Here is a 23,506-nt window from a genome sequence, read left to right as displayed (position 1 = left end):
GGAAAAGTCCCAATATACTGTTTTTACAAAAAAAAAAAAAAAAAATCTTCTGAGGGCAGAGGAAATAACGGTGTCACTGCCTGACCCAGCACTGAGCCTGTTGCATCTGTCACATTCGAATCTCTTCCCCACATGCCATTTGCCCCTTTCACCCCTCTGCCTGTTTGGTGCCAGTTTGTATAAAATATCCCTAACACAGCGGTACTGAACATTGCTAAAAAGTCTCAAAAAATGAGGACAGGGCAAGCATAAGCTCTGAATTTATGTTGATACAGTGAATCATCAAATCATGAATCATGGAATATCCTTAAATTGGAAGGGATCCACAGGGATCATCCAGCCCAATGCCTGGCCCTGCACAGACACCCCAACAATCCCACGCAGTGCGGAGAGCTCTGTCCTGGAGCTCTGGGAGGGTCGGGGCCGTGCCCATCCCCCGGGGAGCCGTTCAGGGCCCGAGCACCCTCTGGCTCCCGCAGCCGGACTCGTTCCGAGTGTCGCGGTCCCGCCACCCGGAGCGGGCACAGCGTGCGGGCCTTGCCGGCCGCTCCCACCCGCCGTGTCCGTGTCCCGTTCCCGGGAACATCGCCGGGGCCAGGGCGCGGGGCTTTTTCTGGCGCCTTTAGTGAGGATCAAGGAGACATCAGCTGAGTTCCTTGGGGAGCGGGCTGCAAGCCCTCGAAGCCGCCGCACAGGCAGCTGCTGCGGCAGGGAGAAAACGTCGCAGACATAACGCGTTGTACTCAAACACCACAACGCCGCGGAGCCGGGAACAACCCCCGGTGCTCCCGCTGGGCTCATGTGTGTTTTAGCGGTGTCCCGGCACGCCAGTCCCGCTCCGGGGCAGCGGCGGTGCCTGCGGGGCTCGCCCCGCGCTGCCCCGGCCCTGAGGGCCCCTCAGGCTCCCGCCGCCTTTCCCGCCTCCTCCCCGCCAGCCCCGCTGTTGCCGTGGCAACCGCGCCGGCTCGCGCCCCGCCCGCTTCCGGCGCCGCTTCCCCTTCCCCCGGAAAGGCCGGGGCGCGCGCGGGGGCAGGGGAAGCGCGGGCGGGATTTCCGGCGTGCGGGGCGCGCGCGCGGCGGGGCGGGAGCGGCCGCGCGAGCCGGGGCTGCGGGGCGGCCACGCCACTTCCGCCTCCGCCGCCGCGTGAGGGGCCGGGAGCGCCGCCAGCGGCACCGGGAGCGCCGGGAGAGGCACCGGCAGCAGCGCCGGGAGCGGCCCAACCGGGAGCGCGGCGGAGGAACCGCCGCCTAGCGCAGCCCCGCGCCGGCCGCCGCAGCCCCGAGCGGCTGCGCCCCAGCTCCATGAATGGAAATCGGCAGCGCAGGTGAGCGCGGGCCCGGCGGGGCCTGGCGGGCTCGGGGAACGGGCCCCCCGCGCCATCCCCCACAAGTCCCAGTGCCCGCCCCGGTGCCGCGGGGCAGCGGCCGGGCCGAGCTCATCCCGAGCGGGATCGGGCGGGAGGAGCCAAGCCCCGCGGGCAGGGCCCCGGTACCGGGCAGAGCCGGGGCCGAGGCGCTCCGTGCCCTGCTTGCCGTGCCGGAGGTGGAGGAGGAATTGTCGGTATTTCATAACCGGGGTGCCCGGCTTGCGTAACCCGCGCCGTGCCGGTGCCCGAGGGACGGAGCCGCAGAGCCCGGCGGGACCGGGCAGCGCTCCCTCGAGCAGCTCCTGCCGGGCTCACACCCGGTAATTGGCCCCTGTGTGTTAGCACTTGAGTTTTGGGGTTAATTCCTGTGCCTTTGGGCGTGCTGCTTCACAATAATCATCATGAGGAGTTATTGCCTGGAGAGGCTGTGGCTGCCCCATCCCTGGGCAGTGTCCAGGACAAGGTTGGATGGAGCTTGGAGCAGCCTGGGATAGTGAAAGGTGTCCCTGCCCATGGTATGGGTGGAATGGGATGGGTTTAAAGGTGTTTTCCAACCCAAATAATTTTGTGATTCTGTGAAAATCTACAGATTTTGGCCGTTTGATCCTTTTGCCGGGAAAGCACATGCTCAGTATTTATCAACTTTGTGGTTTAAATGGATTTTGAGGGTTGGAGAAAGAAGTTCTGATTCAGTTTTTCACGATAACTTATTCCAAATCTGGCAGAAGAGTGGAGGAGGGTTGAGGGTTGGGCAGTGTTTAGTCAGCAATTCCCTGGCTGTACCTCGATGGCAAAGGGAATGTCCAAAGCCACCTGGAGTTCCATGTCTGCCACTTGAATAGGTACCACAGGTGGTGAAAATACAAGAGTGAGACTGAAGGTGTCAACACAAAATGTGCCTTCCCATCTCCATATGGAGATCCTTTTCTAACATACTTGGAGATTTAAGGACAGTGATGCATTTGGCTGGAAAAACTCCCTACCTCAGCTGTTGCCTGGCTTGGGGTCGTGATGGGTTGAGAATGTTTTAAGGTGCAGGATTTTGACAATCTGGTGGAATTCATATAATGCTCTCTTACACAGTGTTAAATAAACTCTCATTATAACCTGGTGCAATTGTAGTTGTCTCCTGATAAACAGATTTGCAAGAGGAACCCATAAATGGTTTAGTTTTCCTTTGGGGTGAATTTTCCTGTTGTTAGGCTGCAATGTGTTGGATTTTAGCAAAGCTGCTGCAGAGTGTTCCTTGTGGGCTCAGGCATGTCCAGAACAAGGGATGGTTCTTCCTGTGTCTAGGGAAGTGTTAAGTGCAGTGTTGGAGCAGGAGGACACAAACCATCCTTGGTGGAGCAAATGAGGATTAAAGCTCTGTCATGAAAGAGAGAAAGACACTGAGCTGTGCTTTGTTTTCTGTGCATGAAGGGAAAACATGGGATGAAATAAGCAGAGAGGGGAACAAAGATTGGGGTGTGAGTATCCCTGGAGTAAAGTGTGGAAGTGTGTGCCAGGACATCTTGGATGAAGCAGTGCTGTGGGTGATGTCCTGTTTGTGTGAGAGGCTTAGGCTAAGGAATCTGGGGCGTATTGTGGCTCTCCTGGTCCATGGAATTTGAACATCACTGAAAGTAGGAGCTGGATGTGAAGGTGGCTGCTCAGGGTGTGGGTTATGGTGGAGCCAAACTGAGGAACAGCAGTAAAATGTTTGGTGGGGAAAGTGAAGTGAAGGAAAAGCTGCTCTCAGCACAGGTCAGGCATTGCACTTCCACCAGGAGAATGTTCAGTAAAATTCCAAAAGGCAGGGAGGTTCAAGCAACAGGGGATGTTCTGTGGTGTAACCAAGTTGTGTCAGTGCCATTGTCTTCATTTCCATGTCCTACATTGTTCTTTCTAAGCTCACATCTTTTTGTGTTGAAAGTGTTAATTTGTTTTGGATTGGATTTTTTAATTACAGTTTTTAATGAGGCACTGCAGGCATCCTTAATGTTCTGTTTATTTTCCATACAAAGCTTGGGCAGAGAAAATCCCAAGAAGTGGCTTTTCTCTCTCTGATTCAGAGTAGTGCTTTGGGAAGCCCATTAAAAGTCCCGTTTTTGTGGGTGTGGTAGAGCAGGGAAGGGGGTGATTCATAGTTGCCTTCAAAAGTTATTCTACTGTAAGATACAGTGGCAGATTTCCTCTGGAGTTGCTGTGGAAGTTGTTTGACTCACAGTATGAACATCGAAAATTGTTTCATCCTCAGAGCTTTGCTTCCTTAGGGGTGAAGATGTCGAAGAGTGTTTCTTGAGCTAATTTTTACATTCCAGATTTTGGTCTGTGGAAATACCTTCCAGGGAAAACTTGTGCAGGGTTTGTGTGGGCTGGCACATTCTCTTCTCCCAGAGCAATTGGGTATTAACTCCACTATGTGCATATAAGCTGCATTTTTGGGCTTAAAGCTTTTGTATTTAGATTTTTTTAATGGTTCAGAAGCATTGATTGTCTTTTAAATTCTCCCCAAAACACTCCAGTGTGTTTTCTGTAAGTCCATTAGGGCAGAATGAGTTACCACACCAGTACTTGCTTGTGCAGTTGGCAGTCACAGAGCACAGCATCAAAATGTTGGCTTTTGATGAGTTTGAACATGACTTAGTATCCGAAACCTTGAAAAAAACCAAACCCTAAATTGCAAGGAGGAATGTTTAGAAAACATGGATTGCATTACTCATAAATAATGTAATGCCACCCAGCAGGGCCGAGTGACAGAAATGAGGCAATTCATGATTTCTGGCAGACGGCGCTCGATCATTGAAACCAACGTTGGAATCAAATCTTCTCTATGTATTTTTTTTAATCCAGAATTAGGTTATTTTTTGTTAGTGATAAAATCTTCTTAGAGCTCCACAGGCTGGGCCTCTGAGTAGAGGCCAGGGGCCCTGTGAAAGGGAGTCTTTTATTTTTTCCCCTTCCTTGTGAGAGCTCTAGCTCTCTCCAGTGCAGCTCCAGCCTGAGGCTGGAATCGGTTCCACAAATCTGCCTCGTGTTCCTGAGCCAGAGTAAGTTGTATTTACCTGCTCAGGCCTTGCTGTTGTGTTTTAGGCAGTTCCACCACCCATCCAGTTGGATTTAGAACTATTGTATAAACAAAAATAAAACTACTAAGTTATCTCTGTTATTAGAGTTTGGCTTTATAATGCTGAAGCCACAGTGTGAAAGAGGATAATTTTTTTCTGGAAGCTTGGTGGGGATGGCCCTTTCTGTAAGGAAATCTGCATTTCCTATTAGCATCCTGCTGGAGATCAGGGGTTTTCTTCATTCTGTAAAAACCCTGCTTGTGCCAGGAGCTGCAGTTTTTTGTACAATGGTGTGTTGGAAGCATTTGCAGGTTTCTGAGCTCCTGCTCGTTGTGCTCAGGCTTTATTCCGACAGGGCTTCTCTGGTTGCTAGGTAGGTGCAGCCAGGGTTTGGATGCAGGCCAGGCTTGTCCGTGTGCTGGCTGGGCTGCCGAGGAATCGCCGTCCCTTCTGGCTGTGTTCAAGCTTGATTGGAACATTGATACTTCCATGGAAGAAAAGATTCTCACTCGGAGCTCGTTGGAGCCGTTAGAGGGACTTCCAGAGTGCAGCTGGGGGGGCTTTATGATCCCTTCCAAGTCAAACCATTCCATGATCTGAGACGTGCTCCCTTGCTGCACAAAAGCCTTCCAAGAATCTGTCTGAGACACCAGTTATAGTTCCTGTTTGTGTGTTCATTGTTTTCTGTTATAAATCAGTTGAGTTTTAGTGCTGGGAGCTTTGCTGAGCTGATTTTATGAATTGTGCTCCAGCACACTGAACAGAGTTAGTTTGGGGGTTTTACTTGGATTTTTAAGAACGTCCTAGGCATATATCTGAAGGGAGCCTGCAAGAAAAATTGAGAAGGGAGACAATTTACAAGGCCTGGAGTGATGGGGGGGATAGCTTCCCACTGCCAGAGTGCAGGCTTAGATGGGGTATTGGGAAATTTTTTTCCCTGTGAGGGTGGAGGGGCCCTGGCACAGGTTGCCCAGAGAAGCTGTGACTGCCCCATCCTTGGAAGTGTCCCAGGCCAGGTTGGACAGGGCTTGGAGCACTCTGGGACAGTGGAAGGTGTCCCTGCCATGGCAGGGGGTGAGAATGAGGTGATCTTTAAGTGACTCCATCCCAAACTGTTCCATGATTCTATGGTATGTATGTACCTGGTGCTGCAATGGCAGAATATTGGTTTCCTTAACACAAAGAAGTTTCTCCTCTCAAATTTGTGGGCAGCTGAGCAATACAGAACTCTCTGGAAGCACTGAGGAGCTGCTCCATCCCCTGTGGAGGAGGCGTCACAGTGCTGCTGCTTTGAGAAAGGTTTTTCAGCCTTGACCCACTTTGTTTTTGCAATGGTTAAAGGACTTGAAGGAAAGGATCTGCCACTCGGGCATCCTGTACTCAGTAGAATAATAGTACTTTGAATATTTTTGGTTTGTGTGTTTATTTCCATGGGCTTGACACAGGACTTAGGCATGAGGTTGGGTGAGTCACCGATAGATCAGCGGCAGAACCATCCCCAGAGCTTCGCTGGTTATTTGTGTTTTATTGGGCTTTGAGTCACAGCTTTGAGGCCACTGACACAAGACTTTGACAACAGAATCTGGCAAGTCAGTGTCTCTTCAAAGCAGGGTCTTCTCAGTGGGTGCCCTTATATTTGGGCAGTACTGGCATACTCATGTTTTTAAGTTCATTTGTCCAAGGGAGCATATGATTCACACAATAATAGCAAAATAGCTGAATTTTTTTAAATTACACCTGAACAATGTGTAGACCTGCACTTGTGATTCATTTATTGGTCAGTTAAGTCCTGTTTGCTAAAATCTGGGTTCTAACTTCTTCCAGGGTGAGCGGGACACCCAAGGCTGACCAGACTAAAAGAACCTTTTTAATGTTATCTTTATTTCATCAGTTTTATTACTCTCTCCTCCAGATAGGAACTAAATATAAACTGTGCTGTGTATGTCTTTAGAATATTAAAGCAAACTGTTGACTTGTTTATGCCACTCAAATGTTTAGTAGTAACTTTTTTGCTTATGCTTATATTCTGCAAATATAGCTGGAGTAAATTCTAGGGCTGCTTTTACTCACGTGAGAGTATTAAAATGAAGGAAAAGTTGAAGAGAGCAGATGCTTGGAACAAGTTTTGCATAAGCAGAGTCTGTGAGCGGGTTTTAAATGATGCTTCTTGCTTTCTGTTTTGTTTTATCTTGTGGCTCCAAGCCAGCCCCACTCAGAATTTTTCAGTAGTTTTCTGGGTAGAGCCAGACAAATGTTACAGAGGAACTTGGCTTTGATGTTCACCTGTTTTCAGGACATGATTATTTCTTTCAAGATAATACAGGTTTTTTTACAGAAATTATGGAGATTAATCAAAAGGCAAATAAAAACCATTTTTCCCAGCACTTGACATTTTAACTCTGCAATGAAAACGAGTGGGCTGGAATTGCTGCCTGCGTCACCGAGTAGGAGGAGAGGGGAGAACTTTGCACTACGTCGCTCAAATGCTCTGAAAATCAGGACATTTGTACCACGAGTAACTTCTTAAAACTCAGGCTACCGAGCATTTTGGGTTTGTTGTTGTTTCTTAACTGGAAAGAAGTGCTTTTAAGTGGAAATACCAGTAGAAATTCTGGGAAATGGGCTATGTTTACTACCGTGTTTGGTTTGTAAGGCATGAGTAATGCAAATCTTGAGTGGAGGGTTCTCACCTAAATTATGCAAAGCAAATTAAATAGATGAGAATGGAACAAATCTGTAGGTGTTTTAGCTACTTTTCAAAGTACCCATCTCAGTGCAGATTTAGATGTTTCTGAGCAGTTCTGGGTATTCTTCTCTAGCCTGCAAGTAATCAAGAGTTTTACAATCCTGTCTTAATCTTAGTCTTTACTCTTCTGGCAAATTGGCTTTATGGGGGCAGTTAGATGGGAGGTAATGGTCTTACTCTTCATCCATTTTCAGCCAGCAAAGTTCAAGAATAATCTGTCTTCCAAGACTAAGCTGATATTGGCACTGAAATGAAGAGTTTATCTCAAATCCTGTGCATTAGTCCAGAGTTACTTCTGTGTTTTTGTACTCTGCAGCCACTTGGTTATTACCAGGGTGTTCAGAAAAGACTTGTAAAACTTTCTGTGTTATTTTTGGAGTTGTTTTTGTTTAAGGGTTTTTGAGTTTGGTTGTTTTTTTTTCTTTTTGTTTTGGATTTTTGGTTGGGTTTTCTTAGGAAATCTAAACAAAACCTCCCGATTTTATTCATGCTGATCACTGAAGTTCATGAGTAAGAGAACAATCTAGATGTAGGAGGAGGATTAAGGATTAATAATGGGCAGGCATTTGTTTGGAATTTCATGCTGTTGGAGACAGCTGATTTCCTTTCCTCGAGTGTGCTGGCTCTGGTGCCCACCTGGTTCTCCTGGGAGTTGGTTCAGGGGATTTTTTGTTGTGCTTTTCTCCTAATCTGTGGGATTTTTCCTTCACAGGACCCGTGGGGGCCCAGCCCCTGCTCATGGTGCCCAGACGTCCCGGCTATGGCACCATGGGCAAGCCCATTAAACTGCTGGCCAACTGCTTCCAAGTTGAAATCCCAAAGATTGATGTCTACCTCTATGAGGTGGATATCAAACCAGATAAGTGTCCTCGGAGGGTGAACAGGTGAGAAGATACATTTGTCTTGTAAATCATACCAATGGGAATGTTGAATAACATCAGGAGCCGTGAAAGGGAGACTTTCTTTCCTTTTCCCCACCTCCAAGCTGGGAGGTGAAAGTGCTGCTGCTCATTTAGCTTGAAGAGGAAGTCAATATTTATCATCTTCCTGAAGCACTTTGGGTTAATATTGCCTGGCCAGGCCGTGGTGCCTGGAAGCTGCTGCTGTGCAGGAAGGCTGCTTTGCATGTGCTGAAAGGAAAGTGTTTCCATTCTGTGCCACTGAAACACCGAGACCTCCCAAAGAATTCAGATCCCAAAGGCTTGTTACACTTGGAGGTGCTCCAAAAGTCTGCTGTGTTCCAAAAGTTTTATCTACTACTTGCATCAAGAAGCATTTTTGTATAAGCTGAAAATTTCATTATGGTTTTTCAAGTGTAATTTCAGTGCTTGTGTCAGGTTAATCTTTATTGCCATCAATTTATAATAAAGCGAGGGAGGCAAATCTATAATTGTGTGCAAATTGGATCAGACTTTTGCATGATTTTGTAGAAACTCAGGTTATTAAGGACTTACTGCCAAGCCTGTTTTGTTAGGGCATCTCATGTTTATAACCAGTGTAGGCAGAATTCAGAACTCTCATCAAGGAGCAGATAAACATTGCTGCAGACAGTACAGTGAACTGGCAGAGCTTCCAGATGGGCTTTGTGCTGTTTTTTCACAGTACCACTTTGTGGGTTTTTTCCAAGGTAACAGTGTTCTTGTTTTCCATCATAAAGATGATACAAAGGCCTTGGTAATTTCTAGGAGTTTCTGAAATTATCTCACTACCAATATTCTCCAGTGTTTGAGCATTTGCATTGATTCTGATTTTATTCTGTTGTGTTTATTTAGTTAAAGTACGTGAAGCACCTTTTGGAACAGCAGTGGGTGTTTATAATTCACTCAAGTGTTGTTTATTGCAACTACTTCAGCAAAACACCTGGGAGTGGGAGCCAGCTTGGGTCTGATCCTTCTTCAGAAACATCTTCAATGCAAATATCCCCTTTTTCCAGGGACGTGGTGGACTCTATGGTGCAGCATTTTAAAGTGACAATATTTGGGGACCGTAGACCAGTTTATGATGGGAAAAGAAGCCTCTATACAGCCAATCCACTTCCTGTGGCCACTACTGGGGTAAGATAACTGGGAACATGTTATATTAATAGCAGCTTCATAGGAAAGGAAAAAACCCAACCTTAAATATTGCTGATTTCTGAAAAGCTGGATGTATCTTACAGCATCTGTACTGAAACGGAGTCCTGATATATTTCCTGCAAATTCCAATGTATGTAAATGTTCATGTAATAGTTGCATTTTGAACTTTCTGTATAATTTAGTAGCTGCTTTCTACAGCAAAATCTATTAAAATATTTCATTTCACAGACTGTAACACATGATCTTATGATGAATTGAAAAAACAAGCCAGAGTTTTTCTAGAATGTATTGCTTTATGATTTGGGGTGACAAAAATTTATTCTGTCCTCTTGTGCTTGGTCAGAGCCCACTTCTCTTCACTGTGTGCATTTGATAATGTGCTTTCATCAAACGTGCTGTGTCTTCAATATCTGAGTCTTTGAGTCTCTGGTCCAGTTATGGGAACGAGTGGAATCTCAAGGCTACCAGACTCCAGATTAAAAAGCTGCTTTTTATTTCTTTCTTTTCTCTCCTGCCCAGGTGGATTTGGATGTGACACTACCCGGAGAAGGTGGAAAAGATCGTCCCTTCAAAGTGTCAATAAAGTTTGTTTCTCGGGTGAGCTGGCACTTGCTGCATGAAGTTTTGACAGGAAGAACCTTGCCTGAGCCTCTGGAACTAGACAAACCTATCAGCACTAACCCTGTTCATGCTGTCGATGTGGTGCTACGACACCTCCCCTCCATGAAGTAGGTTCACTGTCTTCCTGCAGTCTGTCTTTACCTGAAGTATCCCCACTGGGAGACCTTCATCCCCATTTCTTCACAGGTGAAAAGAGAAACTGTTCACTGCCCTCTGCAGCACTGCTGGTGAGCTGAACAGGGAGCTTATAGTCAGTCCTGTACAAGTGTTTCTGTAGGCAGAGCAGGTGATGTGTGTGTTGGAAAAGATCAAGAAACATCAGGCATTTATAACGGGCCTTCATAGAAATGCTGAGAGGTTCCAGTGAGCTGCAGCACTGCTGTCCTGGTTCTGCTCAGCTTGTGCCAAGTGAGGGCAGTGCCTGTGAAAAGCAGAGTCTCTTTAATCCATTGGTACACTGGCACCAGTGCATGCTTCTCATCTCTGAAATACATGGCTGGGACCAGGATCTGTCCTAACCAAGTCTCATATTTGTTATTTTATCTCAGAGCCCTGACATTTAGAGAAGGCTAATTTTGCTTGATTTGGTCAATGAAAGTTACTTTTGAAGTTTCTTGGCTTTAGGCAGCACAATGGCTTTGCTCTGAGCAGATTTCTGATAGGTTTCACTGATAGCTCTGATAGGTTTCACTGCGTGTAGCTGACAACAAAAAAAAGTGCCCTGTGGTTTTGTGGAATCCAGTGTTCCTCAGCTTCCCCAGATCTGAAGATGTTAGCCTCTGTACCAATGCCTGTGCATTACAAAACAGGAGGTGTGGAGGCTCAGGAGCAGCTGTTTTCTACCTGTGAGAGAAACATCATTTCATCTAGTTCTTTGTTTCACCCAAACTTTTGCTTCTCTCAATGTATCTTGTATTCAGAAGTTCCCTATGAATTAGAAAAAATGGTATTTAAGGGTCAGGCCAGTATAGACAAGGCTGTTGTACAGAATCTGCTGTGGTGGAGATTCCACTTTCTTGAAGCAGAAGATCAGGAAGGGTAAGTTAACTTAGTTCCTGATTTGTTGTAAAAACTGAAAGTTGTTTGTGCATTGCTAAAAGTAGTAAATGTTTTTTGTCTAAATTTAAAAGCACTGCAATAGGAAAAGAAGCATTCAGAGTATTTTGTTTATACTTGCTTCTTGGCACAGGTTGCTGGTGCACAAAATGCCAAAAAATAATAATGCAGTGTGTTATAATCTTTGTTACGTGAATTTGATGTTTGGAAAACAAGAGCATAAATGTGTGGCCACCTGTTTCACCAGGTACACCCCCGTGGGCCGCTCCTTCTTCTCAGCTCCAGAAGGCTATGACCACCCCCTGGGAGGGGGCAGGGAGGTCTGGTTTGGGTTCCATCAGTCTGTCCGACCTGCCATGTGGAAAATGATGCTCAACATCGATGGTAAGTGGAGATTCAGGGCTGAGATTCAGACCAGACATGTAAGGCAAAGGCTACCTAGAAATTCAGTCTGTTTTCCTTGCATTTTCATGGTGTCAATGTTTGAGCAGAAATTTAGCTGCCATATAAAAACCAGTATCCCTACATAAGATGGAATTGCACAGGGCTTGTTTTCCTGCTTAATTTCAGTATTGGTGCATCCCCAGTGACAGAGGCAGGTTGCCTGCACTGTGTCTCTGTGCAGCTGTACACAGTGAGTGGTGCTCAGTACTTCCAAGAAAACTCTGGAAAACATACCCCGAACACTTCTCTGAATAGGGCTGATTGGAATAGGCTTTCTTATGCAAAAGGATCAGCTCTGCAGCACTGTATTGAGTCCCAGATGAATGGATCTGAGATCAACTGGTGCCTGTGTCAGACTCCCTCGTCCTGTGAGCACTCAACTCTATTTAGTTGTTAAACCCTCATTGAAAAGTGTCAGTGGTGGAGATGCAGGTGCTGCCTGAGGTTTTCTCTGATTTGCATTCAGTTCTCACTGTCTTTGAAATGCTTTATAAACCCAAGGTAAATTGTCTTGCTCTACATTGAGCACTCCAAGTCAGGTTGTGCTTGGAGCATAATAAAATATTGCAGATGTTGAGCTGTCTTGCTAAAAATTTGCAAGTCCATGTGTTCTGGTTGACGTAAATTGTGGGTGATTCTCGTGTGACTGGAGTTACAGAGTTTGTTTTTGTAAAATTGCCTTTCTAACAGCAGCTGTGGTTTAAAAATTTGAATGTAAAAATCTCAACCTGTCCCAAAAAGAACCAGTGCTGGTATCTATATGTAAGGTACTGAGAGAACTGCAGTTCAGGTAGAAGAGGATGAATTTACACCAATTGATAATGTACTGTGCTGTTACTTTGTGACACAAGTTTTTCTTACCAGCATTAACAAGTGCAGTAGTAACTCTTGGAGTAAAAGTTTTTCAGTCCTTCCTGTGAATGAGAAATTTGAAGCCCTTTTTAATGCTGATTCACAGAGCTGTTGTTCCGTTTCCTCATTTGAGGCTGTGAAATTGTCTTCACATCCCATCACTGGACATTTTTCAGTTGTTTAGTTGGATGAGGTTCTCCATGGAAGTGTTGCTGTGGGAGACAACCCACACACTGCCAGGGTGGGGAGGGTGAGGGTTTGGGGTCACTCAAATCTGGAGCAGTCTCAGGCATCTGGAGGTGTTGGTTGATGCCTCATGTGAGCCTGGTAGGCTGCTCAAGTGACACATGTCTGAAGAATGTTGGGTTGTATGAGCACAGATGTGTGGCAGGTTTGGTACATGAGATCTGGAAAACTGATAAATGCTTGTTGAGTGTTTCTTTTCTGTTGTTGACATTTAAAGTTTGAAACGTGTGGAACAGTTCGTGTCTGAGCTCTGTCTAGTCCCACCTCGCCCTTCCTGCCAAAGGTGTCGTTTCAGTTGCTTATAACTTTGTCAAGAGGGTAATTTATGATTTATAATAAGTCAGCTGTCCTGCTTAAAACCAGTACATTGCCCCTTAAAGTGATAGTGTCATTAGCATGTGGGGAGGGGAGGAGATTTGAGTAGATCAAGAGTTGCACTCCCCCTACACCAACACAATTTGTGCATAGTCAAAATAGTGCTCATGTCTACACCAGATATTGTTTCAGTAATTGAGCAGATTGTGTAACTGACAAAATTATATTGCACGTTGAATTATGTTAGCTTTTAATATTCAAAAGTCTGTGGTAGAGGGATATTAATCCTGTCTCTGCAGAGGTAAAAGAATGTCTCTCTGGGGTGTTGCAGCTTTCTAGAAATAAATGTTCTCTGGGGGAAAAACCCTTTTCAACCCCTGAAATTCCAGTTAGTAGCAGGATGACTGTACTGGAGAGAGATGTGTCACTGTAGACTTTCTGCTGGCTTTTTGATATTTTACTCTTGCAGAACTCACTGTTCTGTTTCTAAATGTGCCTGAGGTTTATGTGGAATTCTAAGAAATATTGATGTTTGAGCTGCTTCACAATACTTTGACTGGGGTTTTTTTACACTTCATATTTTACTCTTTGCAGTTTCTGCCACTGCCTTCTACAAAGCACAACCCGTAATTCAGTTCATGTGTGAAGTCCTTGACATTCATAATATTGATGAACAACCAAGACCTCTGACTGATTCTCATCGGGTAAAATTCACCAAAGAGATAAAGGGTGAGTAGAGATGGGTTGGTTTTTTCCTAGGTAACACAGTAAAGTTAATTCTAAGGGAATTGTTTTAACTGGAAGTCTGTTTAACATGGATCAGAAGGGCCTGGAACTGCCAAGAGAATTGTAGTATCCATGTGTGTAGCTCTAATCCTGAGACAAACAATGCAGCTCTGCAGAAATGGGAGCTGAAAAACATTCCAGTGGCTTAGAGGGAAAGAGGGAGCACGTTGTTCATTGCCTGGGCAGAGGTAAGTGGCTTCTGCCAACCTCTCCTAACCCAGGGTCCCTGAGGCCACCTGGCATTGTGTGTGGGCTCTTGTTGTTTCAGTGCTGTGGCAAAGTGAACATTGATTTCAGGGCCAACATTGATTCTATGAAAGAGTATTATAGTGAATTCTAATAACTGATTGCCTTGTGGAAAAATAAGTACCACTTGCAGCTGAAGGCCAAATTCCATTCCAAAGGAATTGCATAAGCTGCTGGTTTGAGTGGTTTCACTCCATATATGCTACTTGGGTTTGTATTTTCCCATATCCTTCATTCCAGTGTAATTTGCAGAGAGAAAAGCCTTGGAGGAGCTCAGCTCTTAAACACTTGATGCAAGATTAGACTCTACTGAAATACTGGGCAGCTAAAAAGTAAATTTGAACTGTAATCATAAAGGGATGTGCTCACAGAAGAGCCATGACTGAAAAAAGACAGGAATTATTTTGTACTAGTCCTAGCATGCCCCCTTTTACATCTGCCTGTCTGCCTTAATTCTGTAGGGCAGGTAACTGGAGGTTGAGAAACTGCCTCTGCTTGATCTCAGGTGCCTCAGAGGCTCTGTTGCCATAGTCAGAAAATATTGAAAGTTCTCCCTTTGCTCTCAGACTCATCTTTGCTGCTGTAGGGTCTGAGAGCTCCAGCCAGGACGTGACCATGTACAGCAAAACAAGCCCTGCATTAGAGCTGGCTGTGTGTGAGCAGCACTGGGGGAGGGCACTGCCTTGGTAGTGTCACAGCAGAGTAATGACAGAGCAGGGAATGGGTTCCAGATATCTCTGTGTTCATCAGCCCTTGTCTGTGGTCACAGTGCCCCATGGTTTCTTTTCTCTATTTTCTCTTAATGCCGTGTCAGGGCAGTGGTGGTTTATTTTTACTGTGCCGTCCTCTGAGTAATACTGATGTTCTTGATGCAATTAGTGTTGTCAGGGAGCAAGCAGGTACAGTCAGTGCTTCTTTGTGATGTCTGTGTCCCCTGTAAACTAAACACAGTCTGGTGTCTGGTACCTGGCGACCTGATTTTGGGTGGTGTTCAGTCAGTGGTCCACAATCCACACAAACCTCAACAGGATGAGCCATCCCGCTGCTCTTTCAAAGGCCTCTAGTCCTAGACATCACTAAAATTAGACTTTACTACTGGAGGTGAAACCTTTGAGTACCCAGGCTTTGTTTTTAGCTGCTTTCTGTCCTGTGGAGCTGGGGAAGGACAGCAGCGTGTGGATGCTGTGCAGCCCTCGTGTGGTAAGCTCGGTGCTCCCAGCAGATGTTGAGGCTGCTCTGTGTGAGCAGCACAGTGTGTGCACAGTCACAGCAACAGCCCCCAGAGCCTCCTGGAGCTGCCACTGTCATGATTATCGTGGGCAGAGATAAGTCTGGAGAGGCTCTGGTGTGTAGGCTGGGTGCTTTGAGACGAGATTCTCAACATGCAAAATTGAACTTGGTCAGTGAAATTAAAGAAAATTACAGTATGAATGTGGACAGAAAGCTGGGGGGAAGATGATAAAGTAGAAACCTGGTTTTGTCCTTTTAATTTAAATTATAGTGGAACTGATAGTTTGGAGAGATGTACAAGATTGAGAATGAGAACAGGAGGATATGGTGAAAACTGCTGTCCGAGTTCAGTCAATGCTTTTGAAATGAAATTCAGAAGCCATTGAACATTAAATATTTTACGTCATGATTTGTGAGGATAATCACCAGGATTAGTCAGAACTCAAATTATAATGAAAGTAAAAATGTTTGGCGAATAATAATTTCTTTGTGCTATTTGATGCTGACCCCAAAGCTGTTATGTTCTATCATTTAAAACCTTGTGTTTCCTGTGTACATGTTTGTGTAGTTATGGCATCAGGTTTTTTTGATGCTTTTATGCAGGTCTAAAGGTAGAAGTGACTCACTGTGGGACAATGAGGAGGAAGTACCGTGTCTGTAACGTAACGAGACGGCCTGCAAGTCATCAAACGTAAGAGCCTTTCTGTCAGAGCATGAAATGTGTGATAGTTTCACACTGAGTAACAGGACCTGATTATTTCATTCATTTTGGGATGATGCTATTAGACAGATAATATTTTACTAAAATGTCTGTCTTCTCAGCTTTCCTTTACAGCTAGAAAATGGCCAGACTGTGGAGAGGACAGTAGCACAGTATTTCAGAGAGAAATACAACCTCCAGCTGAAATACCCTCACCTTCCTTGTCTGCAAGTGGGACAGGAACAAAAACACACCTACCTGCCTTTAGAAGTAAGCCTTACTCTGATAGATCAGCTGGGCTTGGGTGGGTTCTGTCAGTTTACAAAACATTAAGAATCTATGCTCTTTGCAATACAAGTGTGTTTATGGGTTTGCATGTATAGAGTACATGGTTTACTCTTTAATTTCACTAAATACTGTCTGCATCCTACAGTGCTTTGAAGTGTAGAAATACAAGAAATAATGGGCAGTTGTTCAAACACATTGGGGTTCATAGTGGCAGCACAGTGTCATGTGTGTACAGTGTGGTGTGATCTGAGTGTTTCTGGTGTGAATTAATGCTTCTGATTTCCCTGCAGGTGTGTAACATCGTGGCTGGCCAGAGGTGCATCAAGAAGCTGACAGACAATCAGACATCAACCATGATAAAAGCTACAGCCAGGTCTGCCCCAGACAGGCAGGAGGAGATCAGCAGATTGGTGAGTGCCCCAGTCCCAGCTCCATGGGACACTGCTCAGTGACACTGGGCTGGATTATATTCATGCAAAACTTCCTAGTATTTTCATTCCTCCTTGTCCTTTAACTTAATAGATTTGAACTACTTTTTTTAATAGGATTTATTTTAAATGGCATGCAAAGATAACATGAGTCCATAGTACAGGCTCTTGCATTATCATCTCCACATTTAATTGACTGTGAGGAAATGCTCAAAAAATACTTTTGAATGAACAAACTGAAAATGAGCACTTGAGTAATGAAGGGAACAGAAACCATCTCATCCATTAGATCTCATGGTAGTAATTGTTTTCATTGGGGATGGGTTGATAATATTGAGCAGTCACGTCTGAGCCTTTTTCAATGAAATTGTTTTAAGAACACATCTGCAGTGTTCCTGTTAGCCTATGGTTTATTATATAGATTATAATCAGATATTTCTGTAACATGTAAATCTCTTCTAGGTGAGAAGTGCAAATTATGATGCAGATCCATTTGTCCAAGAGTTCCAGTTCAAAGTGAGGGATGAGATGGCCCATGTGACAGGACGTGTGCTCCCAGCCCCGATGCTGCAGTATGGAGGACGGGTGAGGCTTTGGCTTTTCCTCTGCTTTCCATTTTGAGGAGTGATTTCCTGTACACTTTGACTCTACAGGGATCAGACTTTGAATGATAAACTCTTCTTTGTTCTCCTGAAACTGCAAATAGCATCGGCTGCTTCTTTTTTTAGTCACTTGAGTGTCTGTTGCTTTTGTTTCCCCAGAATCGAACCGTGGCAACACCAAGCCATGGTGTGTGGGACATGAGAGGGAAACAGTTCCACACTGGGGTGGAGATCAAGATGTGGGCCATAGCTTGCTTTGCAACGCAGAGACAGTGCAGAGAAGAAATTCTGAAGTAAGGCATGTTATGGTTCAGGCTTTGGACTGTTCTCTTAATGGAGTGAAACACGAATGTAGGATTACAATGAGCATTTTACCTGGGTTTAATGTGAGATGTTAGGGTGGGAATCTGGGCTGGTTTGCTTACAGTCAAAACACTATCCTGGGTACACTGTGGGGTGCTTGTCTTGTAATATCACTGTATATAGTCCCTTCTGACACCTGAACAAAGTACTGTCTAGACTATTTTTTAGCCCATTCTGGCCTGTGGTGTTTCACAGCTGTGCACCCTTCGCATAACAAACATTTTTAAAATGCTGCTTTAAAACCTATTTGGAATCATCTTCCTTTGACGATTCTGTCCCTTTGTGCTTTGCTTATTGTGTTCTGTTGCTACTGCACAAATCCAAAAATCTCCTCATCTGCAGGGGTTTCACAGACCAGCTGCGCAAGATCTCCAAGGACGCCGGGATGCCCATCCAGGGCCAGCCCTGCTTCTGCAAGTACGCCCAGGGTGCAGACAGCGTGGAGCCCATGTTCCGACACCTCAAGAACACCTATTCAGGGCTTCAGCTCATCATTGTCATCCTGCCAGGGAAGACACCTGTGTATGGTAAGGGCACACCTCTGTCTTTACCTGTTCACTCAGGTATTATTTGGAGAAATCTGCTGCCCAGCATATGTTAAAAATTACTCAGAACCGTCCTTTAGCTATTGGACACCATTGTTTTGTGTCTGAAGATAAATTGGAAGCAGGTCTGAGTATGCAGCTAAGTTAGAAGTTACTGCACAGTATGTGCACTAGAATTATTGTGACTTATCTGAGATCAAAATGCAGCAATAACCTCAAAAGGACTCAAGCTGTCTCCTTGTGTTTGCTTCCCAGCGGAGGTGAAGCGCGTGGGAGACACGCTCTTGGGAATGGCCACACAGTGTGTTCAGGTCAAGAACGTCATTAAAACATCTCCACAGACCCTCTCAAATCTGTGCCTGAAGATTAATGTTAAACTAGGAGGAATCAACAACATCCTTGTACCTCATCAACGGTAAGACTCTGGAGATTGCGTTGGGTTTTCTTTTAACAGATATGGTTACGTTTGCTTCTTAGCACCCAAAATTTAAATGTGGCCAAGTTTTAATTTAAAATAGTCTTTTGATAATAGTATGTGGTATTTGAAGTAGAATTAAATTCATTCCAGCACAGGCTCAGAGTGGTGCTTGGCCTGTGCAGTAGGTCTTCAGCCAAGGTTCTTGTCAAATGTTTGATCAGTATCAAAGTTGAAATGCGGAACAGTTGTGTGAGGAAAAATATTTTAAAGGCAGTGTAAGAGCATCCTGCTGCTCAAGTCCTGCAGAACAGTATAATGTGTATGCTGGTGCTGTAGCTCAGTGGGGCTCAGGGGACCCCCAGGCTCACATGGGGCCTCTGAAGCCCCTGGCTGTGCCACTCCACTGGAGCCCTGGGGCTGCTCCCCACCAGTCGTGCCCCAGTTCTGGCAGTGTGTTTGCAGTGTGTTTTGGGCTCTGCTGGGGAGGGTTCCAAGTTCACCTCTTGTGCACAAAGATCCCATTGTTGAGCCTTGGCCCGGGTACCTGATAAGGCTGAGACAGAAACAACCCCCACGGTGAGCGATGACCTTGTGGCAGCTCTTCAGCTACGAGTGTGACTTAGCACTTTTTTCTTTTTGAAGACCTTCTGTGTTCCAGCAGCCAGTGATCTTTTTGGGAGCTGATGTCACTCACCCTCCAGCTGGAGATGGAAAGAAGCCTTCCATTGCTGCTGTAAGTTTTATTAAATTTACATGGTGTTTTTTCATTGTGGGTAAATGTTAGAATAGTAAGTGCAACTTATGGGCTATGTCCATATCAAATATCTTTCAGGGCTTATGCCAGTTCTTTGTACACAGTCCCAATGATATTAAAAATCATGTATTTAAAAGAAAAAAACTGCCTTATACTTCAGAGTGGTTCCTTAGCTCTTTAATTTTTAAATCAAGGTAAAATGACATTGTTAAATAATATATTTCTGCAGAAATATTCTCAAGGAAATAATACAGCTTGGTGACATTAACTATGGGAATAAATCACACAGGACTCCATTTTCTTCATGGTGGAAAAAGCCCATTCTGTATTCACATAAATAGCTAGCCTGCCTTAGAAGAAATGACAGGCCAGCCAGAGCAGGCCTGATTTTATGAGGCCTTTCTTTATGGTTTTTCTTCCTTACTGCAACAGTTAGCTAGTAACATTTTTTGGTTCTTTAAAGGAGAAAAGTGTCATTAAAGGCCTGGTTTGGCAGAAATGTTTTTGACATTTCTTACCTTTTGTGTTGGTACAGTCCAGGAACTCAAGGTGGTGATTGGAGGCTTGGTCAGTCCTCTCCTACTTCGTCCCCTTGGTATTTTAGTTGTCATTGATTGCAGGAAACTGCATCTGTGTTTAAAGTAACTAAGGGAAGCTGAGGTTTTTCTCAGTGTTAAAGGTGAGAAAACGTCACAAAAAAATGTCTCTGGATTATAAAAATATGCCTAAGTGAGAAGCCAAATTCTGCAGGTGCATTTCAGGATGCTTGGGGGCAAAAGGTGTTAAACCTGTACCAAGTACAAGTTCCTGTTGAAAGTGTTACTGTGGCTATTGTTTAGCACAAACATCTTGTGCTTGCCTCTCTTGGCTTTTTTGGTTTTAGTTGTTTTGGCATAGATTTGAGCTTGAAGCCTCCCCTGGTGCATCTCCCCCCAGGTTGTAGGCAGCATGGATGCTCATCCCAGCCGGTACTGTGCCACGGTGAGGGTCCAGAGGCCCCGGCAGGAGATCATCCAGGACCTGGCCTCCATGGTCAGGGAGCTGCTCATCCAGTTCTACAAATCAACACGGTTCAAGCCCACCCGGATCATCTTCTACAGGGACGGGGTCTCTGAGGGACAGTTCCGACAGGTTGGTTCAGTTGTGGGTTCTTGAAAGATTCTCTTACTCTGTAGCAGCTGCAGGTGTTGTTTTGTACTGTTTGAGTTGCTTATGTTTACACAAAATAATTGAGGAGAGAATTTCTTAATCTTGTTGGGTAAGAAGAGTTGCAGCTGTTTTCCTGTCTGGGAAGAAGTCTTCAAATTTGGGAAATCACATATCTCTAAGTACTTTCTGAGATTACCAGTTGTGTGCCAAAGCTGTACTTGTTAACTACACAGAGTTGTGTGTAGAATACAGTGGAAGGAAAACTTAAACCCCTCTGTTCTTGTGCTTGTAGGTTTTGTATTATGAACTGCTGGCCATTAGAGAAGCCTGCATCAGTTTGGAGAAGGATTACCAGCCTGGAATAACCTACATTGTGGTGCAGAAGAGACATCATACGCGGCTGTTCTGTGCTGACAGAACAGAAAGGGTAATCACTGCCCTCTGAGGAGCCTTTTGGGAAAGCTTCATGAGGAGCTTTTAGTCTGCTGGAGAAAATATTAGCGTGGGCTTCTGTCCATCTGGTTAAATGTGCATGCAGGGATGTGTTGATTTGATAAAATGGGGCTCCAAATTGAAAAATCATTGACCTTAAGTCTGTCAAAAACCCCCACAGCATCACACTGGAGCTAAAATCCATGTGACTACTCAGGACCAATCTCCAGCAGTAATAAAAGAAAGTACAAAATGGTGGAACCTTTTTTCTGAGTTAATCAATTCAAACTGAAGCTGACAATTCTAAATACAAATGTCTGCAGCTCTTCAGCCTGAGCTGGAAGGTTCTGATGTGCTGGAGGTGCAGTGTTGTGTAAGCTGCTGGAGAGCCATCCAGTGTCCTTGTCAAACCTCCAAGGCTGATGTAGTGGCACATTCCAAACAGTTCTGTGGTGCTTGATGTGCCGAAACCTTGCCAGTGGTGAATAGAAACTTGTATTTTTCATTACAATTGAGCTGTATAAACAGCTGAGGCTGCACTTAACAAACCTCTTCTCTAGGTTGGACGAAGTGGCAATATTCCAGCTGGGACAACTGTAGATACAGACATTACACACCCCTACGAGTTTGATTTTTACCTCTGTAGCCATGCTGGAATACAGGTATGGATGCTTTGTAAATGTGAATTTAGAACAAATTGTTTTTCTTCTTTTTGTGACACCTGTTTACAAACAGTTACTTAGCAGGGAGACGTTCTTTTAGCTCGGTTTTATCTGAGATAAAACATTATTGTGAGACTTAGAGGATGATTTGCTTAACAAATTATTTGCACATTTAAATTTTCACTGATGGTAAGTGGTGCTTTTTAATGTTTTGTTTTTAAGAAGTCACTTTATTTTGTAATGTTATTATTTCTGAAAAAATATTATAGCCTTGTATCAGGCTATTGCTTAAAAGGTTAAAAAAAAAATTTACTCTTTAAATTTTTATCATGTGCGTCTGACCACATTGTCATCAGTTTTGTTTAGGTTGGCTGGGCATGACTTCTTTTCCAGTTTTGAATCATTTCAATGGGATTTTTGTCAACCTTTACACTGTGTCTGAGCAAGCTGCTTTCTGGCCCTGTGGAAAAAGATTTATATCAAGGAGAAGCAGAAAAGATTTATATCATTTGAAGCAGAAATGCTGGGTGTAGTTGCAGCTCATTGTGTTTAATATAACAAGGCATAAAGAACCTGAGCTAAATTGATACTCCAGATATATTTGTTTTAAAAGGAGAGACTTGTAGCTTGGCTAAAGCACAACTATTCACCCAATTCAGGTGCACTGGAAGATTTAACTTGAGTTTCTAGTGTTCATACTTGCAGTTAGGGTGCTCAGGAGCCAGAAGGATTTAAAAGCACTGGGTGTTTCTCTGGGATGTTTCATGAGAAACAGTTTAATTGAAGGTAGCTAAGAGGAGCTGTAATTGTGGTTTAGTCATGTTGGGAGTAGATGTTGCTCACTGAGGGGTTTTATCCAAGCAAGAACATACAGAGCAATAAAATCATGTATATGTTAGACTCAGTAATCTTTAAATCCATTTAGGGCTGACATAAAAATGAACTTGTTCAGCTGCTGTTACGTAGGCATTCACACTAGATAGCCTGGCCCTTTCTGGGCATCAAAACCTGACTTATTTATGGAAACCCAGACAAGTGACTGTCCATGCCCATCTCTGCAGGGAACCAGCCGTCCCTCCCACTACCACGTGCTGTGGGATGACAACTGTTTCACAGCAGACGAGCTGCAGCTGCTGACGTACCAGCTGTGCCACACGTACGTGCGCTGCACCCGCTCCGTCTCCATCCCCGCGCCCGCCTACTACGCTCACCTGGTGGCATTCAGAGCACGCTACCACCTCGTGGACAAGGAACACGACAGGTACATCACAGCCTCTGCTCTCATCCACTGTCAGGCCTAAAGGCACCTGACTGTGTCTGGGTGATTCCTGCTGGTCTTGCGCTCAGTTTTTGTTGCCTCTAGGACTGATGTTAAGATCATCGCTCCTGGCAGCTGCTGCTCTACATCAGACCAGAGTGGGTTGGTGGATTCTACTGAATAACACTCAGATTAAAAGAATTCAGTTACTGAAGTGTTTTGTTATGATTTTGACGTGGTCTGAGGCAATCAAGCCACCGATTTAATTTTTTTGCTTTAGAATCAGAGTAGTCATGAATGAACCAAATGTTAAGGGCTTCCACTTATCTAACTCTGTACGTCAGAAGTATTTTACAACCTTCAAGTCATCAATTTATTTATAAAAGGCTTATTTTTAGATGAACAAGCTGAGCAGCCATGGTGAAGAGATTTGTCAAAAGCCTCAGGGTGGCTGAGTGAATATGAGAGTTGATATTTCTCAGTGTCCAGCTCTGTCACTGGTGCTGTGTTGGTGAAGGGTCTGGAGAGTCAGTCCTTTGGGGGCTCAGCCTGGAGAAAAGTGGGATCTTCTCAGTCTCTACAACTCCCTGACAGGGGGGTCCAACCAGGGCTGGTTTGGCTTCCAGGGAACAGGGATAAGTCAAGGAGAAACAGCCTCATGCTGTGCCTGGGGAGAGTCAGGTTGGACATCAGGAGGAATTTCTCCATGGAAAGGGTGGTCAGGCATTGGAAGGGGCTGCCTAGGGAAGGGGTGGAGTCCCTATCCTTGCAGGTGCTCAAGAACAACAGAACGTCAGGAGGAATTTCTCCATGGAAAGGGTGGTCAGGCATTGGAAGGGGCTGCCTGGGGTGGTGGTGGAGTCCCCGTCCTTG

At 44.9% G+C, this 23,506-nt stretch overlaps 1 protein-coding gene across 1 annotated transcript in view; it reads left to right on the top strand.

Moving 5' to 3' along the window:
* Positions 1-1,197: 1,197 nt before the first annotated feature.
* AGO3 (argonaute RISC catalytic component 3) overlaps positions 1,198-23,506 on the top strand; it is a 33,703-nt gene continuing 11,394 nt past the window's right edge. The window contains exons 1-18 of the mRNA XM_036396897.2: positions 1,198-1,325; positions 7,876-8,047; positions 9,097-9,217; positions 9,758-9,966; positions 11,163-11,299; positions 13,367-13,501; positions 15,638-15,725; positions 15,857-16,004; positions 16,313-16,432; positions 16,913-17,035; positions 17,212-17,345; positions 17,758-17,942; positions 18,216-18,375; positions 19,021-19,111; positions 20,069-20,263; positions 20,574-20,708; positions 21,274-21,375; positions 22,437-22,636. Coding sequence (XP_036252790.1) covers positions 1,307-1,325; positions 7,876-8,047; positions 9,097-9,217; positions 9,758-9,966; positions 11,163-11,299; positions 13,367-13,501; positions 15,638-15,725; positions 15,857-16,004; positions 16,313-16,432; positions 16,913-17,035; positions 17,212-17,345; positions 17,758-17,942; positions 18,216-18,375; positions 19,021-19,111; positions 20,069-20,263; positions 20,574-20,708; positions 21,274-21,375; positions 22,437-22,636 — 2,474 coding nt within the window. The 5' untranslated portion in view covers positions 1,198-1,306. The remainder of the gene's footprint in view (positions 1,326-7,875; positions 8,048-9,096; positions 9,218-9,757; positions 9,967-11,162; positions 11,300-13,366; positions 13,502-15,637; positions 15,726-15,856; positions 16,005-16,312; positions 16,433-16,912; positions 17,036-17,211; positions 17,346-17,757; positions 17,943-18,215; positions 18,376-19,020; positions 19,112-20,068; positions 20,264-20,573; positions 20,709-21,273; positions 21,376-22,436; positions 22,637-23,506) is intronic.

Source organism: Molothrus ater, chromosome 24 (genome assembly GCF_012460135.2).
Source record: "Molothrus ater isolate BHLD 08-10-18 breed brown headed cowbird chromosome 24, BPBGC_Mater_1.1, whole genome shotgun sequence".
NCBI lineage: Eukaryota > Metazoa > Chordata > Aves > Passeriformes > Icteridae > Molothrus > Molothrus ater.
The sequence above is the reverse complement of the archived record's forward strand: the minus strand, read 5'-3'. Positions and strand labels throughout refer to the sequence as shown.